The following is a 17,410-nucleotide window of genomic DNA, read 5'->3' as shown; positions in this document are numbered from 1 at the left end:
CGTCATTATCAAACATAAACTCATTTTTATTGCTCGTGTTGTGATTGAACAATAGAGGTGTTAGAAGAAAACTTGAAAGCTCAACTTGCATTATCGATTTTTTGTTCTTTCAGGGTTAAAAATTAACCAAGTAGGAAGAGAAAAAAATCGAATAATATTTAGAGGAAGTTTATCGTTCCTCATAACCAATTTCTAAAAAAATAGTAGTTTTACATCCTACATGCATTTTCTTTTAAGAACCTGAAAGTAATTTAAATGCATATTAAAGACCTCTCATTACGTGGAATAAACGATTCACGTTTCTTTATAAAAAAAACTTCGTAAATCTCTTTATGTAAGCATAACTATAGAAAAAATTTCATAAAAAAATACGGATCTTAATTAGGTGCATCTGTAATTTTCTGAATAATTTTGCGATGAGCGATTTCTAAATATTGTCCGATTTGTGTCAGACACCCTAATATTAAGTTTTCATATGATTCTGGTATAATTGAATTACCCAACCACATTTAAATTATTATTTAAATTGGATACAAAAACCCTATTTACATATATTTTTTTTTGTAGGAAATTAAATTGAATATTGTACCTATTTGACCACTTATCCAACAGGCCCATTGTACAATAACATAGGATGCATCATTTGGCAGTAGAAAAGCCACGCGTTCTTGTTGAGTTCCACCAAGCAGTTTCGTTAATTCGTTAGCAAATTGTCTCGCACTTAGGAAGATACCTCGATATGTGTAATCGCCGTGCATATCATGTAAGGCCGGTTTGTCGCCGAATTGTGTTGCTTGTTTAAAAACAGGCACAACATCGTTTGAAAGCTGGAAGAGAAATTTCAATTTCGGTACAGAAATCACATTTTCACGAAAAACTTCCTTATTTTAATGAAAAAAATACTTATCTTATACATGATACTTATTTTAAAAAAAGAAACTCTTTAAAGTTTTACTTGATTTTTTTTATTCTAAAGTTATGTTTTGGTTAAATGGGGTTGACAAATAAAATAACGAAAAATGAACTAAAAACGGTTGTTTATTAATTTTCAAGAGCATAAATTATATTTAGAAAATCCTACCTGGCTCGACTCTGTTGTAGAATTGACAGCAACTCTATGTTGGGAACGTTTTACAACTGGTTTGTGATTCCGAGTTGCTGAATTAACCAAAAAGAACAACCTTTTTCTGACTAAGGATCCCATGTTAATAAAAATGATTTACGTTTTCTGCAAACGTAAAATATTCTTAAATATTTAAGACTGTGGAGGAGAAAATGCAGAAATGGACGAGATCAAAATAGGTTGCTGCACCCAACAACATAACCTCGAAACGGACCGGTAAGGTAAGAGAGAACGATGCCTTGCATGAAGAGTACTTACGAGAGTGCAAGACACGAATAAGTGTTAAAAATACATAAACAATTTGCGAAATACTATTAAATAATGCGCATTATTAATGAGGCGCCTTTATGTCGCCAAATTACGTCACGCTTTTCAAAACTGTCTCGCCTGTCTCGTGATAGTACGCCCACCTGAGTCAATCAATAATACTTTTCAGTTGGAGTTGGAAACCGATCGAAAAGCATTCTCACTCTTCTCAACTAATGTTTCTTCACTTACTCTCGCTTTTTGACACTTTAAATGCAATCTAAATTGCAAAAAAAAAAAATTGCCGGGAAGAGCGATTACAATGTTATCGCCATGAAATTGAAAATACGAAATCGTCTGCTATTTTTAAAGAGGCTTCTCAAGGGCGGGCTTTTTGAAATTTTGGATATTTCAAATTTAAAATGAACACAAAATTATATTAAATATTTATTTTAAGTCTCTTAAATTATAATAGCTTATTATTGTAGTTTTGATAAATTCTTTACTTTTAATTACGTTATTAACCGAGAATGTTACAGAATGATTTTGATTGATAGCGATGAAATTCTCTACGGGAAATTGACAAATGATTGTTTCGCAAAAAAACAAAATGGCGCTGTTTTGTCGATGAAACACGTGCGATTGTTGTGCTTTGCTCTTCTTTGACAAATTATTATTTATTGAATGAATTTTTAAGATAAACATATAATACTGGCGGTTTTACAATAGGAATAAAAATGCCTGTTGATCAAAAAAGAATTAATGGGCCTGAAGTGTCTATTCCATACTGTATTTACATTGATAGAAGTCAGAAAAATATTGAATCACAAAAAAACCTTTTGGAAAAAAGGGAAGATGGGAGGGAACTCAATGAACTCAGAAAAATGTGTAAGATTTTATTATTATTCATTACTTACGTTGTTGTCAATTTTAATAATAGTTTATGTTAAATATTCTCAAGTTTGTAGACCCGATAAGAGAGTTGTAGGTTATGTGGTTCTGCACTTTTGCCGTGCATATTTATTTCTTTGAATACAAGTTATAGATTTTTAAAAACTTATAAATTGTAATGTACTATAAAACTTCTATTTTGCTTTGATGTATGTTGGATCTTTTTAAAAGATTGTAAAAGTTTATGGTTGTGTGCGTTTTTTTTAATACACTTTCAAATATTCATTCTCCTGATTATCTGACATTTTCATGTCTATACTTTTCAGTTGTAAAAGTTGGAATTATTAGCCAGGCAAAAGGTTCTGCCTATATTGAGATGGGGGAAACCAAAGTGATATGCTCAGTATTCGATCCAAGAGAAATACCAAATAAGAATAGCTACTCTCTGCAGGGAGAATTGTTCTGTGAATTCAAATTCGCAACTTTCTCCACTGCGAAAAGAAAAATTCATCAGCAAAATTCTGAAGAGAAAGAATACAGTTGCGTCTTGCGAAGGGCTTTAGAACCAGCAGTTTGTCGTGTAAGTTCACTGAAATCATTGTCCAATTGAAACTCCTAAACGCATACCTTTCATTCAATTATAACATTTTTCTCTTTCTTCAGCATGAATTCCCTAATTTTCAAGTTGATATCTACGTGTTAGTTCTTGAAAATGGTGGATCGGCTTTATCTGGAGGGATTATGGCGGCTAGTTTAGCTCTCGCCAATGCCAGTGTTCCAATGTTTGGTCTCGTCTCAGCAGTAACAATGGTGAAATAAAAATGTGTTTTATTTAATCTAGACCTTAATTATAGGCATCTCGGACTTACGACGCTACTCACACTTTTTTAACAATGCAACTTTTTTGCTACTATTCTGAATCAAATTACACTCCTATCTTCTTAAATTTCTGGCTAAGTCAACTATTTTTTCAGTTTGTCTTGAAACATATTTACAAACTTTCTCTTTATAAGAGATGTCTGAAATTTCACGAGATTGTAAATATTCCAAGAGAATAAAATTTCAATCGAGATTACAAAGGATTTCCTAGGAGTATAGAAACTTGAGATTTAAGAATGTCAAATAATAGCGTACGATTTTGACACGTGAAATATTTAAAAGATTTCAAGGAATTCTTATTGTACCTATTTGTAAAATGTCAAGAAATTTTTTAATATTTGAGGAATTCCTATATTTCAAATGATTAAAAAAAGTTGGAGACTTTTCTAGAGATTTCAACATAATTCAAGGATATAAAATATATTACTAAGGGGATTTGAACATTTCGATTTCACAAGTTTAATGAGTTTAGGGTGTTCAACAAAATTCCAAACAATTTAACGAGATTTCAAAATTGGTAGAACTTTCAAAGAAATTCGAAAAATTTCGAAGTGTTTTAAAAAGGTATCCAGGATACCAATGATATTGAAATAATTTCAGCAGATTTATAGAGAACTTAAGGGAATAAATAATATTGTAAGGGATAGCTAAGAATTCCTATTGATCTCGCCATATTTAACGAATTGGCCGGATTTCCAAACAAATTATAAGATTTCAAGAGATTCCTACGGATATTAAGGGATTTAAAAAGATTGTAGATTTTTTCAGGAATGTTAAAAGAATCTCAAAAGCTTTCAGGGTTCCTTGAAGGATTTTGAAGCTTGTACAATACTCTAAAAGGTTCAAAAGTATTTCACGTGATTTTATGATTGATGTCTATTGAATACCAGATTTCAAAAATAGTTAACCTCTCAATTAAATATTTAAAAATGTCATGACAGGAGTTTTAAAAATCTATGCTACTATTGACACTAATCGTGTAAAAAGTGTCTGGAAAATTCGTAGTTTTTAACACGATTGGAACCCGAAATATCTCTTTTTATCAAAATAAATCATCGTGAAAGCATTAAACCTATTACTATTGACACTATTTTAAGTTTTTCAAATGAGCCCGAGGCCTGTTATTTAATTATTAAATTAAATAATCTCTACAGGGAATTCATGACGATGTAATTTTTCTGGACCCAACCGAAAAAGAAGAGTCTCTTTGTCTTTCAATGTCAACAAATAAGATGCATAAACAGAAAAACCACGGAATTATCTTACAAGCGTCGATGCCACAACACAGTCAAATTTCTGAGTTCTTTCTCGTTGGGAGTTTGGACACGGCTATAATTAAATCCCAACTGGAATCTCTCAATAAAGCAGGTGATGATATATATCCAGTGATGCAACAATGTTTAGTTAAATCTATAGCAAAATTTTTGAAGCAGAAGAAAAAGGAAGATCCGGTGGAAAGTGAAATCGAATCATGAAAAGACATGTTCTTGTCAAACTATTTTATACAGATTATTAATTGAATGAAGATAAGAAGTGAAACATAAAGAACCTGAATTTTTAGAAAATTTTGAAAGAAAGAAGACGGACTTTTTGTATTGTGAAGCTGATTTTATTGCTATTTTTGTTAAAATAAATTTACATTAAAGAAAAATGGATTTTCACTTGATTCTTGGAGTAGCGAGATGTATAGTATAAAATATGATTAAGGGTAATCGTGAATATAGCGAAACTGGTAGAGTCTAGTTTGTCTTAATCTTCGGGCTTTTCAGGTGGTGGACCACATGGCTGTAGCATTTTCTCCATCAAATTAAAACGGACGCGTGCTTTTGATTCATTCTCGCCGATGGCGAAGAAATTGAGCAAATCATAATGTCCCATGTAACTACTACAGGAATCCCTGTGCTGGTTTACTAGCCATTCAAATTTGGTTGTGTCGGCGTGGCCCGTCCCAATGTATTTGGACTGCAGATGCTCTAATTGAGAATGAATATTGTAGCGCTCTCCCATTCTGTTGTCAAACAAGGAAAGCAATTTTTTAGTAGTTGTATAATTTTAAAGAAGAATTAAAATAACAATAAAGTATGTATTGAGTATTTTAAACTTGAAGCTTTTCAAGAAAGAGGAATTTTTAATTTATAGTTTTGAACTTAAGTAAATTCAAATTGAAAGTATTTGGGTTTCCATGAATGAAAATGTACAAATTTGTAAAATATCTTTTTCCTTTATAAGGTTGTACAGACTAACAAGAATTTCTATCTATTTACATTTTTTTGTCCGATTATATTTTTTTATAATAAATATAAAAAAAGCAAAAAAATGTTCCCGAAAATCAATAAGTGATTAAGGACATGTGATGCTTAGAAAATTGTCGATTTTACCAGTTTTAGGTTCCCCCGGCTTTTTTTCTAGAAGAATAAATATTTTGTTTTTAAATTTTGGGAAATGATAGCGAGCATGCTAACGGACGTCCCCACACACTTTTTTTGTAGGTCAATTAAAAAAAGTTTTAATTTAGCAAAATGTGATTAATTTGCATAGCGCTTAGGAAATCGCATCGATTTTTTCAGTGTTAGATTCCCCCAGCTTTATTCCTAGGATAAGAAATATTTGGCCTTCAAAATCTGGGAAATGATAGCGAACATGCTAACGGACGTCCCCACACACTTTTTTGTGTTTTTTTATCAAAAAAATTTTTATATTGCTAACAACGTGCGTGAATATTTCGAGGTTATGTGTGTTTCAATTCACCCGAGTTTAGCACGATAAATTTTTTTGTTATTATCCCTCAAAAAAGAGTCCGGGGACGTCCGTTATGATATTTTATAGCATATCCGAATTCAGTTTTTAAAAATTTTCATTTTTGTGGAAAAAAAAGCCGGGGAAACTGTAAGTATCACATGTCCTTACAACAAAATCATCATACCTCGACCAAATATTATTGAAACTGTTTGGATTTTCTTACACATACAAAGTATTCTAAGGATGCCTATGAAACAATACAAAAGTTGAAAGTGACCTTTTCTTTAATAATGTTTAATTGCAAATGAAGGCTGATAGGTAGCAACGCTTTTCTAGTTTCGCCTACAAAAATGATGGATGGAACTTCACATTTGAAAGAACATCCAGCGAAAAAGTTGTTCTATGTAGTTCTATGTCACACTTTTCACACTGACTCTCCTCAGGTACCGAACTCGCTGTTGGGCTTACCGGGACTCGATTTTATAATGACTTTTTATGCTTATATAATATATATTTAAACTAAACAACTGCTCCCACGCAATATTAAAAAGAATAATTACAATTAACTTCCGATATATAAACGATTGCGGACATGGCTTGCAGTGGCCTTGATCCTGAATCGGCGGAATCCAAAAGTAAACGGGCAGGGTCGCATAATTAATTTCTTTCAGTATTTGGACGCATAACGCAACCTGATGCACCTAATGCGCAGATAGTGCGGCCCTCGAGCAGTTTGCACGCTTGACTGAGTGCCGCCTTTCCTTCGATCCTGCAGCTCCTCTCATCACGAAACTGTGTACGTCATTAGTTCCAGGAATATCGTAAACCGGTGGTTCTTATATCGGGAGCCGAGTGCATCTTGCATAACTTAACTGCAAAATAATTTTTTTGTTTCTGCTAAAGCACAATCCAATACGATTAGTAATTCAAAAGTTATCCGGTATACATACAACTACAAAGAAGATAGACCGAAATCGTAAAATCTTTTTTTTTCTCTTTTGATTCAGAGAGTCTCAGATCGTGAAGAATAAAAGAAATGTGTGATAATCAATTTTCTCATAAAAATGTCTCATAATGATGAGAATGTAACACTAATTTTTAGTCATTCATTTTCTTATTAACGAATTTATGTACACGCATATGTCTAGGTAATTAGAAAAATTAATGCAGTACTTTAGGAAAACCTTTCAATTAAGCGTTACTTTTTCTCTTAATTCCTGCTACATTCAGGAATTTAGAAGAATCTCAGTTCATTTCTCTCAATCTAAATTCTTAAAACATTTTAGGGATTTCAAAAAATGTAAAATTTAAGTATATAATTAGTCTTTAATCTGTCCTAGATAGCCCGATAGCGAGTTCGCTGCCTGACGAGGTTCAGTGTTAAAAGTTCAACCGTCACGGCCTCGAGTACTATTTAACAAGGTACATATTTTCGCTAATTTTTAATGGATTTATTAAAAATTTTCTAAAAATCTTTTTCTAACTATAAAAAAACAACTTTCTCACTGTAAACTTTTTCAAATCTAAAATTCCCTTGATACTTTTTGTCGGTGAAACTATAAAAACGTGGTTACAAATGTGGCCTTAATTTGCAATGAAGAATTGTCAAACAGAAGGTCATTTCCATCTTTTTTATTGTTTTATAGACATCTCTAGAGTATACTATGAATGTGCCCCAAATTTTGTAAACAGTTACAATAATATTTGGCCGAGATACGACGATTTCTTTTTTGATCATTTGATTGATTTTCGGGAATCTTCTTCTTCAATTTGTATGTTTATTAATCAAACTAATCATTGGATAAAAACAATGTAAACAGAAAAAAATTCCCTTCTATAAACGGCTATATTTGAAAAATACATTTTTTCTATTTAGAATAATTTACTCTCAATTCTCAATTAAATAAATGTTGTGAATTGGAAAATTTATATTGAGCGTCTGGCGATTTATTGAATCTGAGTGCTCTATTTTATATTGAAATTTCTGAAATTCAGTGTTGGAAGCTTTTTACATTTTATATTTGAAAGATGTGAAAAAATCTTAAGCGTATAAATAGAAACATAAATGATTTTAAACTGTATAATTTTAATCTATTCAGTTTAAGTATTCAAAATGTGTATTCAAAATGCAAAGGAATATTAATATCAAAAGATCAGAAGACAATGTTCGATGCTATAAAATTAAATATTTTAAGCGGTTAAAGCATTAATGTTCTTTTTTCGAAGCATGAAAAATGAACATTTAACATTTGTTATTGTAAACAATTTGAAGATCTCTAATTACCGCGGATTGCAATAACTTACGTATTACGCAGATTAATTACAAAATAACATACAGGTAAAAATTGTCACAATTTTGTTAATAAATTTAATGGCGTACAATTTTTGAAACTTTAAAATAGAAAGGTCATCAAAGCTAGCAATTTTGGGTATTTCATAATTTCACATAGATATGCAATCAAGTTAATTGACAACTGTTGCTAATGAAACTAAATGAATAAATGATTGTTTTCATAAAAATGGTAATTTCATGAAAACATCCGGTAATCTATCCTACAAAATTTAAGTTATTTTAGTTATTCATAAAAATTCAAGCTTTTAATTTTTTCGTGTATCAAACTGACAATCGAAACCAAACTTATATACTTTGTTACTCGATTGAGTTCAAAAGAGCATGATATAAACGATGTAAACACATCATTTTGGGATGCTAAAATGAACACTGTTATCTGACTGTATATTTTTTAAGAATATCTCAAACATAAAGTAATTCAAACCACTTACTTGTAATTATTTCAAAATAATGTTTTGGCCCAGATGATGATAAAATTGGTATTTTTGGTAGATTTTGGAAAGCACCGAAACAAGCTATTTTGTTTATTTATCGGTTTGACCTTACTATTGGTGAACAGATACTTTGTTCATGATCAAAGATTTCTTTATGACTTTGTTACTTAGGTTAAGAATGACGAGACAATCTCAATTCACTCGCCGGAAAAAACCGACATATACGAGACGTTACTTCCGGATTCTTTGCTAGCCAATGAACGCCGAATACTTCGATAATTTAGCCAATCAGAATCTAGCATGTTTATGTGGCGTCCACAGCGCTGTCAGTTTGTGTCTTATGTAGTTGTGTGGTTCTCGCTTAATGGTGTCATGAGACTTCATCATGTCCTGACTCCTGATGTCCTGTATGTGCATTGTGCAAACGTTTTGTGAAGTTTTGGAATACAGGTTATAATTATTAAAATATTAAAACCTTTCCCCATCATTTTTTGATATAGCTGTGTTATTAAAGGACTCGAGTGATAAAACTTGTTTAAAAATGGGTTCGAGTAAACGTCACAAGGCTGATAAAAATCGAGAACCGAAGAAAAAGAGGCATCGTAGTAGGTCGCGTTCAGCTTCTGTTGAACGAGAAAAAGAAAGACACAGGCATCATAAGAAACACAAAAGGAAAGAACGCAAGGTTTACGATAGCGATAGTAAGGATTTATTTATTTATAAACATAGAATGTTATTAAATTGAAGTCAGAATTCCATTTTTGGAGCAGTGATTGTTTATATACTAGACAATCTTTCTCACGTATTGCCCGTTTCGATTTTTACCGCTTTCATATATACATACAGTAATACAATACAATAGTTTAATATTACAGTTGTTTATTAATTACTTTTGTTACGTCTACATTGCAAGGAGGAATGAACCATTGACATAACCTCAAACTAAATAACTTTATAAGAGCAGGAAAAGTAGAACCTCAATTAATTTCAAAGGATTTTGATAGAGGCAGAAGTATATTTTTCTTAGAGAAAAATTATGTTGGATAAAAATGTCATGTATAAAATAATAGTTATTTCACATTTTTTATTTTACCGTCAATCTTACTAAACAATCGTAGTTTTTATCCAATTTTAATAAACAATAGCTTATTTGGTTCATTCGAACATTTTTTACAATTCTGTTAATTGAATTTGATTAAAATTTGTGAAATTGAACGTAAAGATTTATAGAAAATTTTCAAATGAACAAAATAAACTATTGTTCATTCTGGTTGGATAAAAATCACGATTGGTAAGGTTGAAGATAAAATAAAAAAATTTGAAATAACTTTTATTTTAAAAATAATTTTTATCCAAACTAAGTTTGTCTAAGAAATGTATAATTGCTTCTTTAAAATCGCATAAGAAATTATTTTCTTGCTTCTGTATACCATTCTTCAGTTTGTGGTTATGTCAATAGGTTATCTCCTTAACATTTATTTGTATTATTTTAGTCGAAATTGTTAGCGCGCCCCCACCGCCAAAGATTTCAAAATCAGGACACTTACCAACGCCTCCGCCTCCGGAGATATCAACAGAGAGAAGCTCTTCTCCAAAGAGTGGAGGTTCACAATTATCACTGTCTATCGAAGAAACAAATAGATTGAGGGCAAAACTTGGCTTGGCTCCCTTGGATCTTCCCACTGCACCGAAAGAAGATTCTAATGTATTCAAGGATGATTTAGGAGAGTTTCACCACAAACCTGCCCCTAACAAGCGGAAAGAAGCCCAAGAACAAAAATTAAGAGAGAAAATCAGTACTCTAAAAGATAAGAGGAAAATAGAAACTAGTATATTAAGATCAAAGACATTAGGCGAGAGTGATTCAGACGACGATGCCAGGGCTTGGATCCAAAAAAATAGGCGGTTGCAGATGGAGAAGAAAAAAGCAGAAGAAAGGGTAATTATTATTTAATACAAAATTTTCAGTACTTGAAATTTGATTTGAGATCAAAAAGTTTTTAAATTTTCAGTTATTTACTTTATAGTTTACACTGTAATGACTTGTTTTTAAAATATTTGTTTTTTTTTTACTTTCGCACTAAATATTGTCTCAATAATTAAAAAAATTTTATTAGGAATTTTGCTCAGTGTTAACGAAGAAAACTTCCTTTCTAGATATTTAACATAGTCTACTATTATATTTTTGGTTCAGAATTCATCTCGTTTGGTCTAAAATGAAACTGTTTTGTTGAACAGTTCTCCTTTTCGATAGAAAATTCTACTATTTGGTGGAAAATTTAATTATTTTGTTCATAACTGTTCTTAAATAGTCATCTTTTGTATTTGAATTCGTTGTTGTTGAAAGTTAATTATTTTTATTTAAAAAATCTACAAAAGGCCTCACTTTGCACTTTAATAATAATTTGAATTTTTCAGATATAGGAATAATATTATTAATCAGAAAAAATCAAATAAAGAACTATCGATTGACGTAAAAAACTAAATGCAGGTTTTTTTTTCCCGTTGAAGGTCACATATTTTTGGTCTACAATTCATCTCTTGATTTTACAGTCTACTTTTGTCTATCTATTTACTATCTTCTTCGTCTAAAAGTGAATTATTTTCATTGAAAAAGTCTACAATTACATTTTGGATTAAAAATTCATTTCTTTTGACTAAAAATTCTGCTTTTTGATGGAAAATTGAACTATTTGGTGAAAGTCATATTTTCGATCAAAAGATCTACATTTTTAAATTTAAAATTCATTTTTTTCAGTCAAAAATCATTTTTTTGGATTCAAAATGCATATTTTATTTAAAAAGTCTGCTTTCTTGGTTCATATTTCAAGTGTCCTCTAAAAAATTCGCCTTTATGGCTTCAAAATTCAACTATTTCTTAGAAAATGCAACTTTTCATTCTTGAAGTTTGATCTTTGTTGTTTGCAAATTTGATTGTTTGCTTGAAGATTCATTTTGATTGGTAGAAAATTCAACTATTTGGGCAAAAATTAAAATTTTTTTTTGAAAAATTATGTATGTTTTCTAAAACATTCAAATTTTTATCTAGAAAACTCAAATATTTTGTTGAACATTTATAAATATATTTTCTAAAATAATCACTGTATTTTCTCTCTTTTGAGAGCATTTTGGGCTGCGAAGTCTGAAATCACTTTCACAATAATTTACATTATATAGTTTATCTTGAGGTTCTAAAATATTTCATTCTTTAACAAATTTGATGTAATAGCCTGGAATTTTTTTGTTATGTTTCAGTGGCCACCCTCTAGTGATTTAGATTTCAATTTATTCGTTTTGAAAACTAACTTATCTATTTTCAAATCAAAAGCATTTTAAATTAATAATTTTCAGGTCAAAAATCTATTTTACTTGTTGTAAATTTCTATTGTAAAATTGTAAGATCCGCTTTTGATTCTAGGCAAAGATGCTGGACCAGCTGGATGAAGAGTTTGGCATTGGCAATTTGGTCAAGGAAGAAGTTCAACATGAAAGATATAAAGCGTACAGCGCGAGAGATTTGAAAGGCCTGAGAGTTGAGCATGACATGGTGAGTAATATTGAGTAATATTCATACTTTAATCACTTCAACTAATATACTTTTCAAGTGAAAGTGTTCGAAATTCGATCACTTAATTCGAAGTATAGATTTAAATGAAAATCAGAAGAATTTTTTGATATTTTTTATTTATTTTTGAATATTCAAGATAATTTACTGAAAACTACGCTAAGTATGAAAAATTAATGAAAAAAATAATGCAGCTACGGAGGCATAATGTCAAAATGTGTTTCGTCAAAGTTGTATGTCGAAAGGAACATAAGTAACGTTTCATTACGTTTATTTTCATTCAATTATATATAAAACATAATGGTTATATAATTTTAACAATATTTCTTTGTAATTATTTTATATTTTTGTGTATAATTTTTTATACTAAGCTTAGGTTTTAGCCAAATTATTGAAAAAATTTTAGAAATAGTTCAAAAGTATAAGAAATACTATTAGTTGCATTGGAATTCCCAAATAGAAATTCTTAAAATTTAAAAATTTTCAGTGTGAAGAATTCGCATTTAAAAATCTCAAAATTCTCATATATAGGACTTGAAATGAAATTTTATGAATTTTGTAGTATTTGAATATTAAAAAAAATTGAATTAATGATATGCCCAGTAAATTGAAATATCAAGTAGAAAATGTATATCTACCAATTTACAAAATTTCAAGTAGAAGATATTCAATTTAACAATCTGAAGTTGAAGGAGTTAAAAATTATACATTATTCAATTGAAAGTAGTTATAAAAATTTAATAAACATGTAAATCAGTGCTTCATAACATTTCATTAATTAAACTAATAATAGACTTTGTTTTTCGTACACTGTTTATGTACGTGATATATTCAAATATGACAGAATAGTCATGTAGCACCATATCATCCCAGAAATGAGACACGTATTTTATTGATTATATGCACATTTTCTTTACAAAATTATGATTATTTGAAGATTTGAAGGCAATAAGATAGACACAGCTTATTAAAAATTTTTCGAAGATTTTCTTGAAAGCTTCTTGATTATCATTTTTTCAAGTGGAAATTATTTTGGGACGTGAGTTAATTGAGAAAAACGACCGAACGTACGAAATAACGGTCATACCTTTCTGTTTCGGTCCTACAAGTATATTTTCTATATCTTCTCTCTCTATTTGCTTCTCGCTTTTGTGCGGCTATTCGCAATTGCTCTAAAGACTGCTCTTCGATATCCCCACTACTGCCACGCTAAAACAATTATATTTTCTACATTTGGACTATGACGGCGCATGCATTCTATGCGATTTCATCCTGAACTAAAATAAAGTAAAATCCACTTAATTTCCAAAATCGACAAAAGTCAAAAGAAGAAAATTAGTTCCTTAAAGAAGTCCTAAAAAGAAGTATATTTTACAAATTTATCAATCTCGCTTATTTACCCAATTTTTACGGAAATCTGAATAAAGCAGGTCAAAATTGTATTATTCTCGAATGAATACAATTCTATGATATTATTATAAGGATAATAAAGACATTTTTGCAAAAGAATAATGAGAATTAAGGAATTTACGGTAGATTTGTTAAAAATAATGTAGACAAATCATTATTAGTTCAAAAAATTGGCAAAATGACACTCCCGCTACTTATATGTGATTGTGTACATCCATTTTTGAACGCTTAAATTATAGTAATTACGAAATTAAAATTTTATTCGTTTCAATACACTTAGAGCTATCAAGATTCCGAATATAATGATTCCAGAATAAAGTCATATTGTCAATTTTTAATCAAACTATTGTAAGAATAGAAAAAATTGTAATGTTCTCTTAAATTTCAAATAAATGGTGAAATAATGAACCTATTTCAATGTTATTTGGGCTTATTTTAATTATAAATTCCTATAAAATCACAGCGACTTATCAGCATAATTGTATAATTTTTTTCTTGCATTGTTTACAAAGTTGAATTTGAAACAAAAAAGATGGAAAAATTCAAAGTTATTTCATTTGTAGTAAAATAATAAGAAAAGTCAAATTAATGCATATTTTTAAGAATTTAATAGAAAATGCCTTGATCGTGGGTTTGTTTTATTTAGAATTTATATAGCTTTCAACCTATTAAAGAAAAACACTATTCAGCTTTGAATTTATAGAATTACCGTACAAAATTAATAATTTTAAGTGTTAAAAAAGTCAGGTTTAAGAGAACCGACCAGTATAGCGAAAAAATTGAACTTTTATACTTTTTTAAAACCTGTTTCAAACCCCCTAATATCACGAAACTACATAAAATTATATATGTAATTCTTTATTATTTATTCAAATCAGAACTTAGTTATTCTATAATGTTGTTTTTGATCTAAAATACTTTTTTTAAAATCCACAAATGAAGAGTTTGCAATTAAAGATTAATTCTTACAGGAAAATTTCCAAGAAGGAAGAACTACGATCTTAACGTTGAAAGACCAAGGCGTCCTGGATGAGGAAGACGATGTTCTCGTAAACGTGAACATGTTGGATGATGAACGTTACAAGCGTAGCGTTATCAATAAAAAGAAAAAGCCCGGATACGACGCTTACGATGAAAGCAACTTCGACGAGTTTGGCGTTCCTGTAAAGAAAGTATTAGAAAAATATGACGAGGAAATCGAGGGTCAGAAGAGAGAAAGCTTTTCACTAGGCCTTGAAAACGTCAAAGAGATGAAGGAACGCCAAGTGGAATTAGTTAAACAGCGTTTAGCCAATAAGAGGCTAGAATCTCTGAAACTTGCAGAGCCAAAACTGGCTAGTGAATATTACAGCGAAGAGGAGCTGACTAAGTTTAAAAAGCCAAAGAAGAAGGTACTCGAAATATTAAATGGATAGAAATGTCTTTTTCTAAATCTCTGTACTATACATAAGAGTATTTTCTAATATATTTTAAAATTTTAGATTCGAAAAATTAGATCAAAGAAACCTCTAAAAGCAGATGATATCGTGCCCGAGGGTAACGATTATTTGAAAGATCTAGGAAGTCGTCGTCATCGTAGAACTGAGGTCAAGCCTAAAGTTGATGTGAGGGACATTGACGATTATGAAGGTGAGTTTCAATTGAAATTTATGAAAGGGGAGGCAGTCGATTTTTAGTAAACGTAGTCTCTATGATTACAATTTTTGAAATAATTTAGAGTTGTATATAAATGTTGCAATTGACAATTATGAATAAATAGAAATGTGGAGGATGTGAAGATAGAAAAAGTAATAACAGTGAATCGAAATTGACTGGCTTCGTCTCAATGATTATAATTAATGATTCACATCATTACCTGTCACGTCATTACTTTTTGGGAATTTAGTTGCATTTTCACTGAACAGCGCCATCAGAAGACCTAACCGGAATAAGGCTTGAAGAAGAGGACAAGGAATTGGATCTAAAGCTGGCCTTGAAAAGAGCCAGTCGTTTAAGGGGACCAAAATCTGATGACATGGAAGAATTCGCAGCGGGTATAAAACTACAAGATGAAGGAGAAAGTAGCCAAGCTGGAAACATCGTCTTGAATTCGACTGCTGAATTTTGCAGAACCCTGGGCGATATTCCAACATACGGTCTTGCTGGAAACAGGGAGGAAAATGTCCAGGAATTAATGGTGAGTAAATAATTTGTTCCAGGAATTACTTATGAAGTCTATAACAATTATTATTGTATAAAAACAATATAGCGGGCTTCGTAGACTGTCCCCTAAGAGTCCTTTTTCCTAACGAAAAAATCCGGGTATTTGTATCGAAATTTCGGTATACGTTGCTACGGTCTTGGAGAATTTTCCCTAAATGTCCCTAATTTTTGAATATTTTCAATATGTTGAATCTATATATTCACGATCGTGAAATTTTTAAGTTACTACTTAAAAAGGTATTTTTATTGCTTCAATCATGATCTATTGTAAAAAAGATTTATTCTCGGATTTATTAAATTATTATAAATATTTTATACTTCAAATAAGAATTTTAAGAATTTCAACTTTTAATCTAGTTTTTCTTTTTTTCGCGGATTCTACCAAACGTCGATGTTTTGAGACCCCCTGAGCCAGAAACAATAGTTTTTACATCGGTGTCTGTCTGTCATTGTCGTTGCCGTACGGCTATTCATAGTACTCAGCAAACCGAATAATTTATATTGATGGCTTTTCGATAAAAAGAAAATTATCAGAGTTTTAGCTTTCAGAAAATTTAAAACACAAGCGAAAATGAAAATTGTAAGCCAAACAACGCACAATATGAAAAAAAAGTAAAAAGAAGAAAAACCTTGCATTTTCACAACTCTACAAGATTATCATAACAACTTTTTGGATTTTCTGGAGAAATCGAAAATGCAAATGTTGAATGCACAATAAATAACGAAAAATAAAAAATTCTATTTTGCGGTCACACTATGCATGATACGAGAAATAGATTTGCACTATATATAAATAAATATAAATCGTTTATAAATTAAAAATCGGTAGACTGTTAAAAAATGCCTGTTTTTTTACACAAAATTTAAAAAAGGTATTAGTTTGAGCTTAAAGTTATTTTTTTGCGAACAAAAATGAAAATACGTTTTTTATGATTTGGTTATCCTATGCCTTTTCTTTTGGCGTTTGAATGTGAGATATTGTATAACAAAAATGTTCTGGGTCATGTAGACCCGTATCAAAGATATTATGAACGTAGATGCGATGCGAGCTTAGTTACCCGCCATAAATATAGACGGCGCGTCCGGCGAAAAAAGTCCCTTCCCCTCTACCCACCGCTCCCCGTAAAAAGCATCCTTCCCATATAGTTTGCCAAGAGCCACTTGGAGCACTGTAAGCAACTCTCGGCACACCTTCGAGGCGCACTGATGGTAAACTTAGCTTGGACAAGAACCATTTAAATTAAAATTAAATTGCGAACATTTCATAACAGACGTAAAATATCCACGCTTTGCAAGACATGGTTATTTTAATAGATACCAGAGAGAAAATTAAATGTATAATTTATATTTCTGTTTCATATATTTTGTAATATTTCTAAAGTTATTTGATTATTTCCAAATGTATCTTTGTTATTTCTCATCTTTTGATATTCTTTTATAAGTAACAATTTATTTACTTCACCATGTTATATTTTTATTCTAACAGATAAAACTTTTAGTGCAATATCTATACATTGTTCTTTAATAATATTAAGTGTTTATTTTTATATTTGTACAGTTTGCAATTT

At 30.4% G+C, this 17,410-nt stretch overlaps 4 protein-coding genes across 11 annotated transcripts in view; 2 read left to right on the top strand and 2 right to left on the bottom strand.

Moving 5' to 3' along the window:
• LOC117169493 (malonate--CoA ligase ACSF3, mitochondrial) overlaps positions 1–1,692 on the bottom strand; it is a 21,439-nt gene extending 19,747 nt beyond the window's left edge. For 2 of the 3 annotated variants that reach the window (XR_004466663.1, XM_033355900.1), the window contains exons 1-2: positions 1,082–1,375; positions 590–827 (exon numbers count right to left, since the gene is read on the bottom strand). Coding sequence is in view for 2 of the 3 variants with exons in the window: in XM_033355900.1 (XP_033211791.1) it covers positions 590–827; positions 1,082–1,204 (361 nt within the window). In the remaining variant the exon portion in view is untranslated. Of the gene's footprint in view, positions 1–589; positions 828–1,081; positions 1,376–1,533 lie in introns of those variants that run through there. The other variant, XM_033355899.1, reaches the window with a different exon arrangement.
• LOC117169494 (exosome complex component MTR3-like) lies at positions 1,218–4,779 on the top strand. 2 transcript variants are annotated; one of them, XM_033355902.1, is made up of 5 exons: positions 1,218–1,339; positions 2,099–2,257; positions 2,587–2,840; positions 2,924–3,070; positions 4,294–4,779. In XM_033355902.1, the coding sequence occupies exons 2-5, from the start codon at positions 2,107–2,109 to the stop codon at positions 4,612–4,614; spliced, it is 873 nt and encodes a 290-aa protein (XP_033211793.1). In that variant the 5' UTR covers positions 1,218–1,339; positions 2,099–2,106; the 3' UTR covers positions 4,615–4,779. The 2 variants fall into 2 exon arrangements, with proteins under 2 accessions (XP_033211793.1, XP_033211792.1); XM_033355901.1 differs by having other exon boundaries at positions 1,218–1,344.
• On the bottom strand, positions 4,741–10,336 carry LOC117169495 (splicing factor 3B subunit 5). 4 transcript variants are annotated; one of them, XM_033355906.1, is made up of 2 exons: positions 10,213–10,336; positions 4,741–5,147 (listed from the first exon to the last, which is right to left on the bottom strand). In XM_033355906.1, the coding sequence occupies exon 2, from the start codon at positions 5,144–5,146 to the stop codon at positions 4,889–4,891; it is 258 nt and encodes an 85-aa protein (XP_033211797.1). In that variant the 5' UTR covers position 5,147; positions 10,213–10,336; the 3' UTR covers positions 4,741–4,888. The 4 variants fall into 4 exon arrangements, with proteins under 4 accessions (XP_033211797.1, XP_033211795.1, XP_033211798.1 ...); XM_033355904.1 differs by lacking the exon at positions 10,213–10,336 and adding an exon at positions 8,663–9,041; XM_033355907.1 differs by lacking the exon at positions 10,213–10,336 and adding an exon at positions 6,439–6,550.
• The window catches only part of LOC117169492 (U4/U6.U5 tri-snRNP-associated protein 1), a 12,734-nt gene continuing 4,346 nt past the window's right edge, over positions 9,023–17,410 (top strand). The window contains exons 1-7 of one of the 2 annotated variants that reach the window (XM_033355897.1): positions 9,023–9,115; positions 9,180–9,366; positions 10,159–10,604; positions 12,084–12,212; positions 14,612–15,031; positions 15,122–15,269; positions 15,545–15,816. In XM_033355897.1, coding sequence (XP_033211788.1) covers positions 9,207–9,366; positions 10,159–10,604; positions 12,084–12,212; positions 14,612–15,031; positions 15,122–15,269; positions 15,545–15,816 — 1,575 coding nt within the window. In that variant the 5' untranslated portion in view covers positions 9,023–9,115; positions 9,180–9,206. Of the gene's footprint in view, positions 9,116–9,179; positions 9,367–10,158; positions 10,605–12,083; positions 12,213–14,611; positions 15,032–15,121; positions 15,270–15,544; positions 15,817–17,410 lie in introns of those variants that run through there. The other variant, XM_033355898.1, reaches the window with a different exon arrangement.

The sequence above is a fragment of the Belonocnema kinseyi genome, chromosome 3 (assembly GCF_010883055.1).
Source record: "Belonocnema kinseyi isolate 2016_QV_RU_SX_M_011 chromosome 3, B_treatae_v1, whole genome shotgun sequence".
NCBI classification, from domain to species: domain Eukaryota; kingdom Metazoa; phylum Arthropoda; class Insecta; order Hymenoptera; family Cynipidae; genus Belonocnema; species Belonocnema kinseyi.
This window is presented reverse-complemented; position numbering and strand designations above follow the sequence as displayed.

Bases quoted from the DNA above. Each gene is read 5' to 3' on its own strand.
- LOC117169494 (XM_033355902.1), top strand. From the start codon at position 2,107: ATGCCTGTTGATCAAAAAAGAATTAATGGGCCTGAAGTGTCTATTCCA. The intron at 2,841-2,923 runs GTAAGTTCACTG...CTCTTTCTTCAG, and splicing joins TAGAACCAGCAGTTTGTCGT to CATGAATTCCCTAATTTTCA. The intron at 3,071-4,293 runs GTGAAATAAAAA...TAATCTCTACAG, and splicing joins TCGTCTCAGCAGTAACAATG to GGAATTCATGACGATGTAAT.
- LOC117169495 (XM_033355906.1), bottom strand. From the start codon at position 5,146: ATGGGAGAGCGCTACAATATTCATTCTCAATTAGAGCATCTGCAGTCC.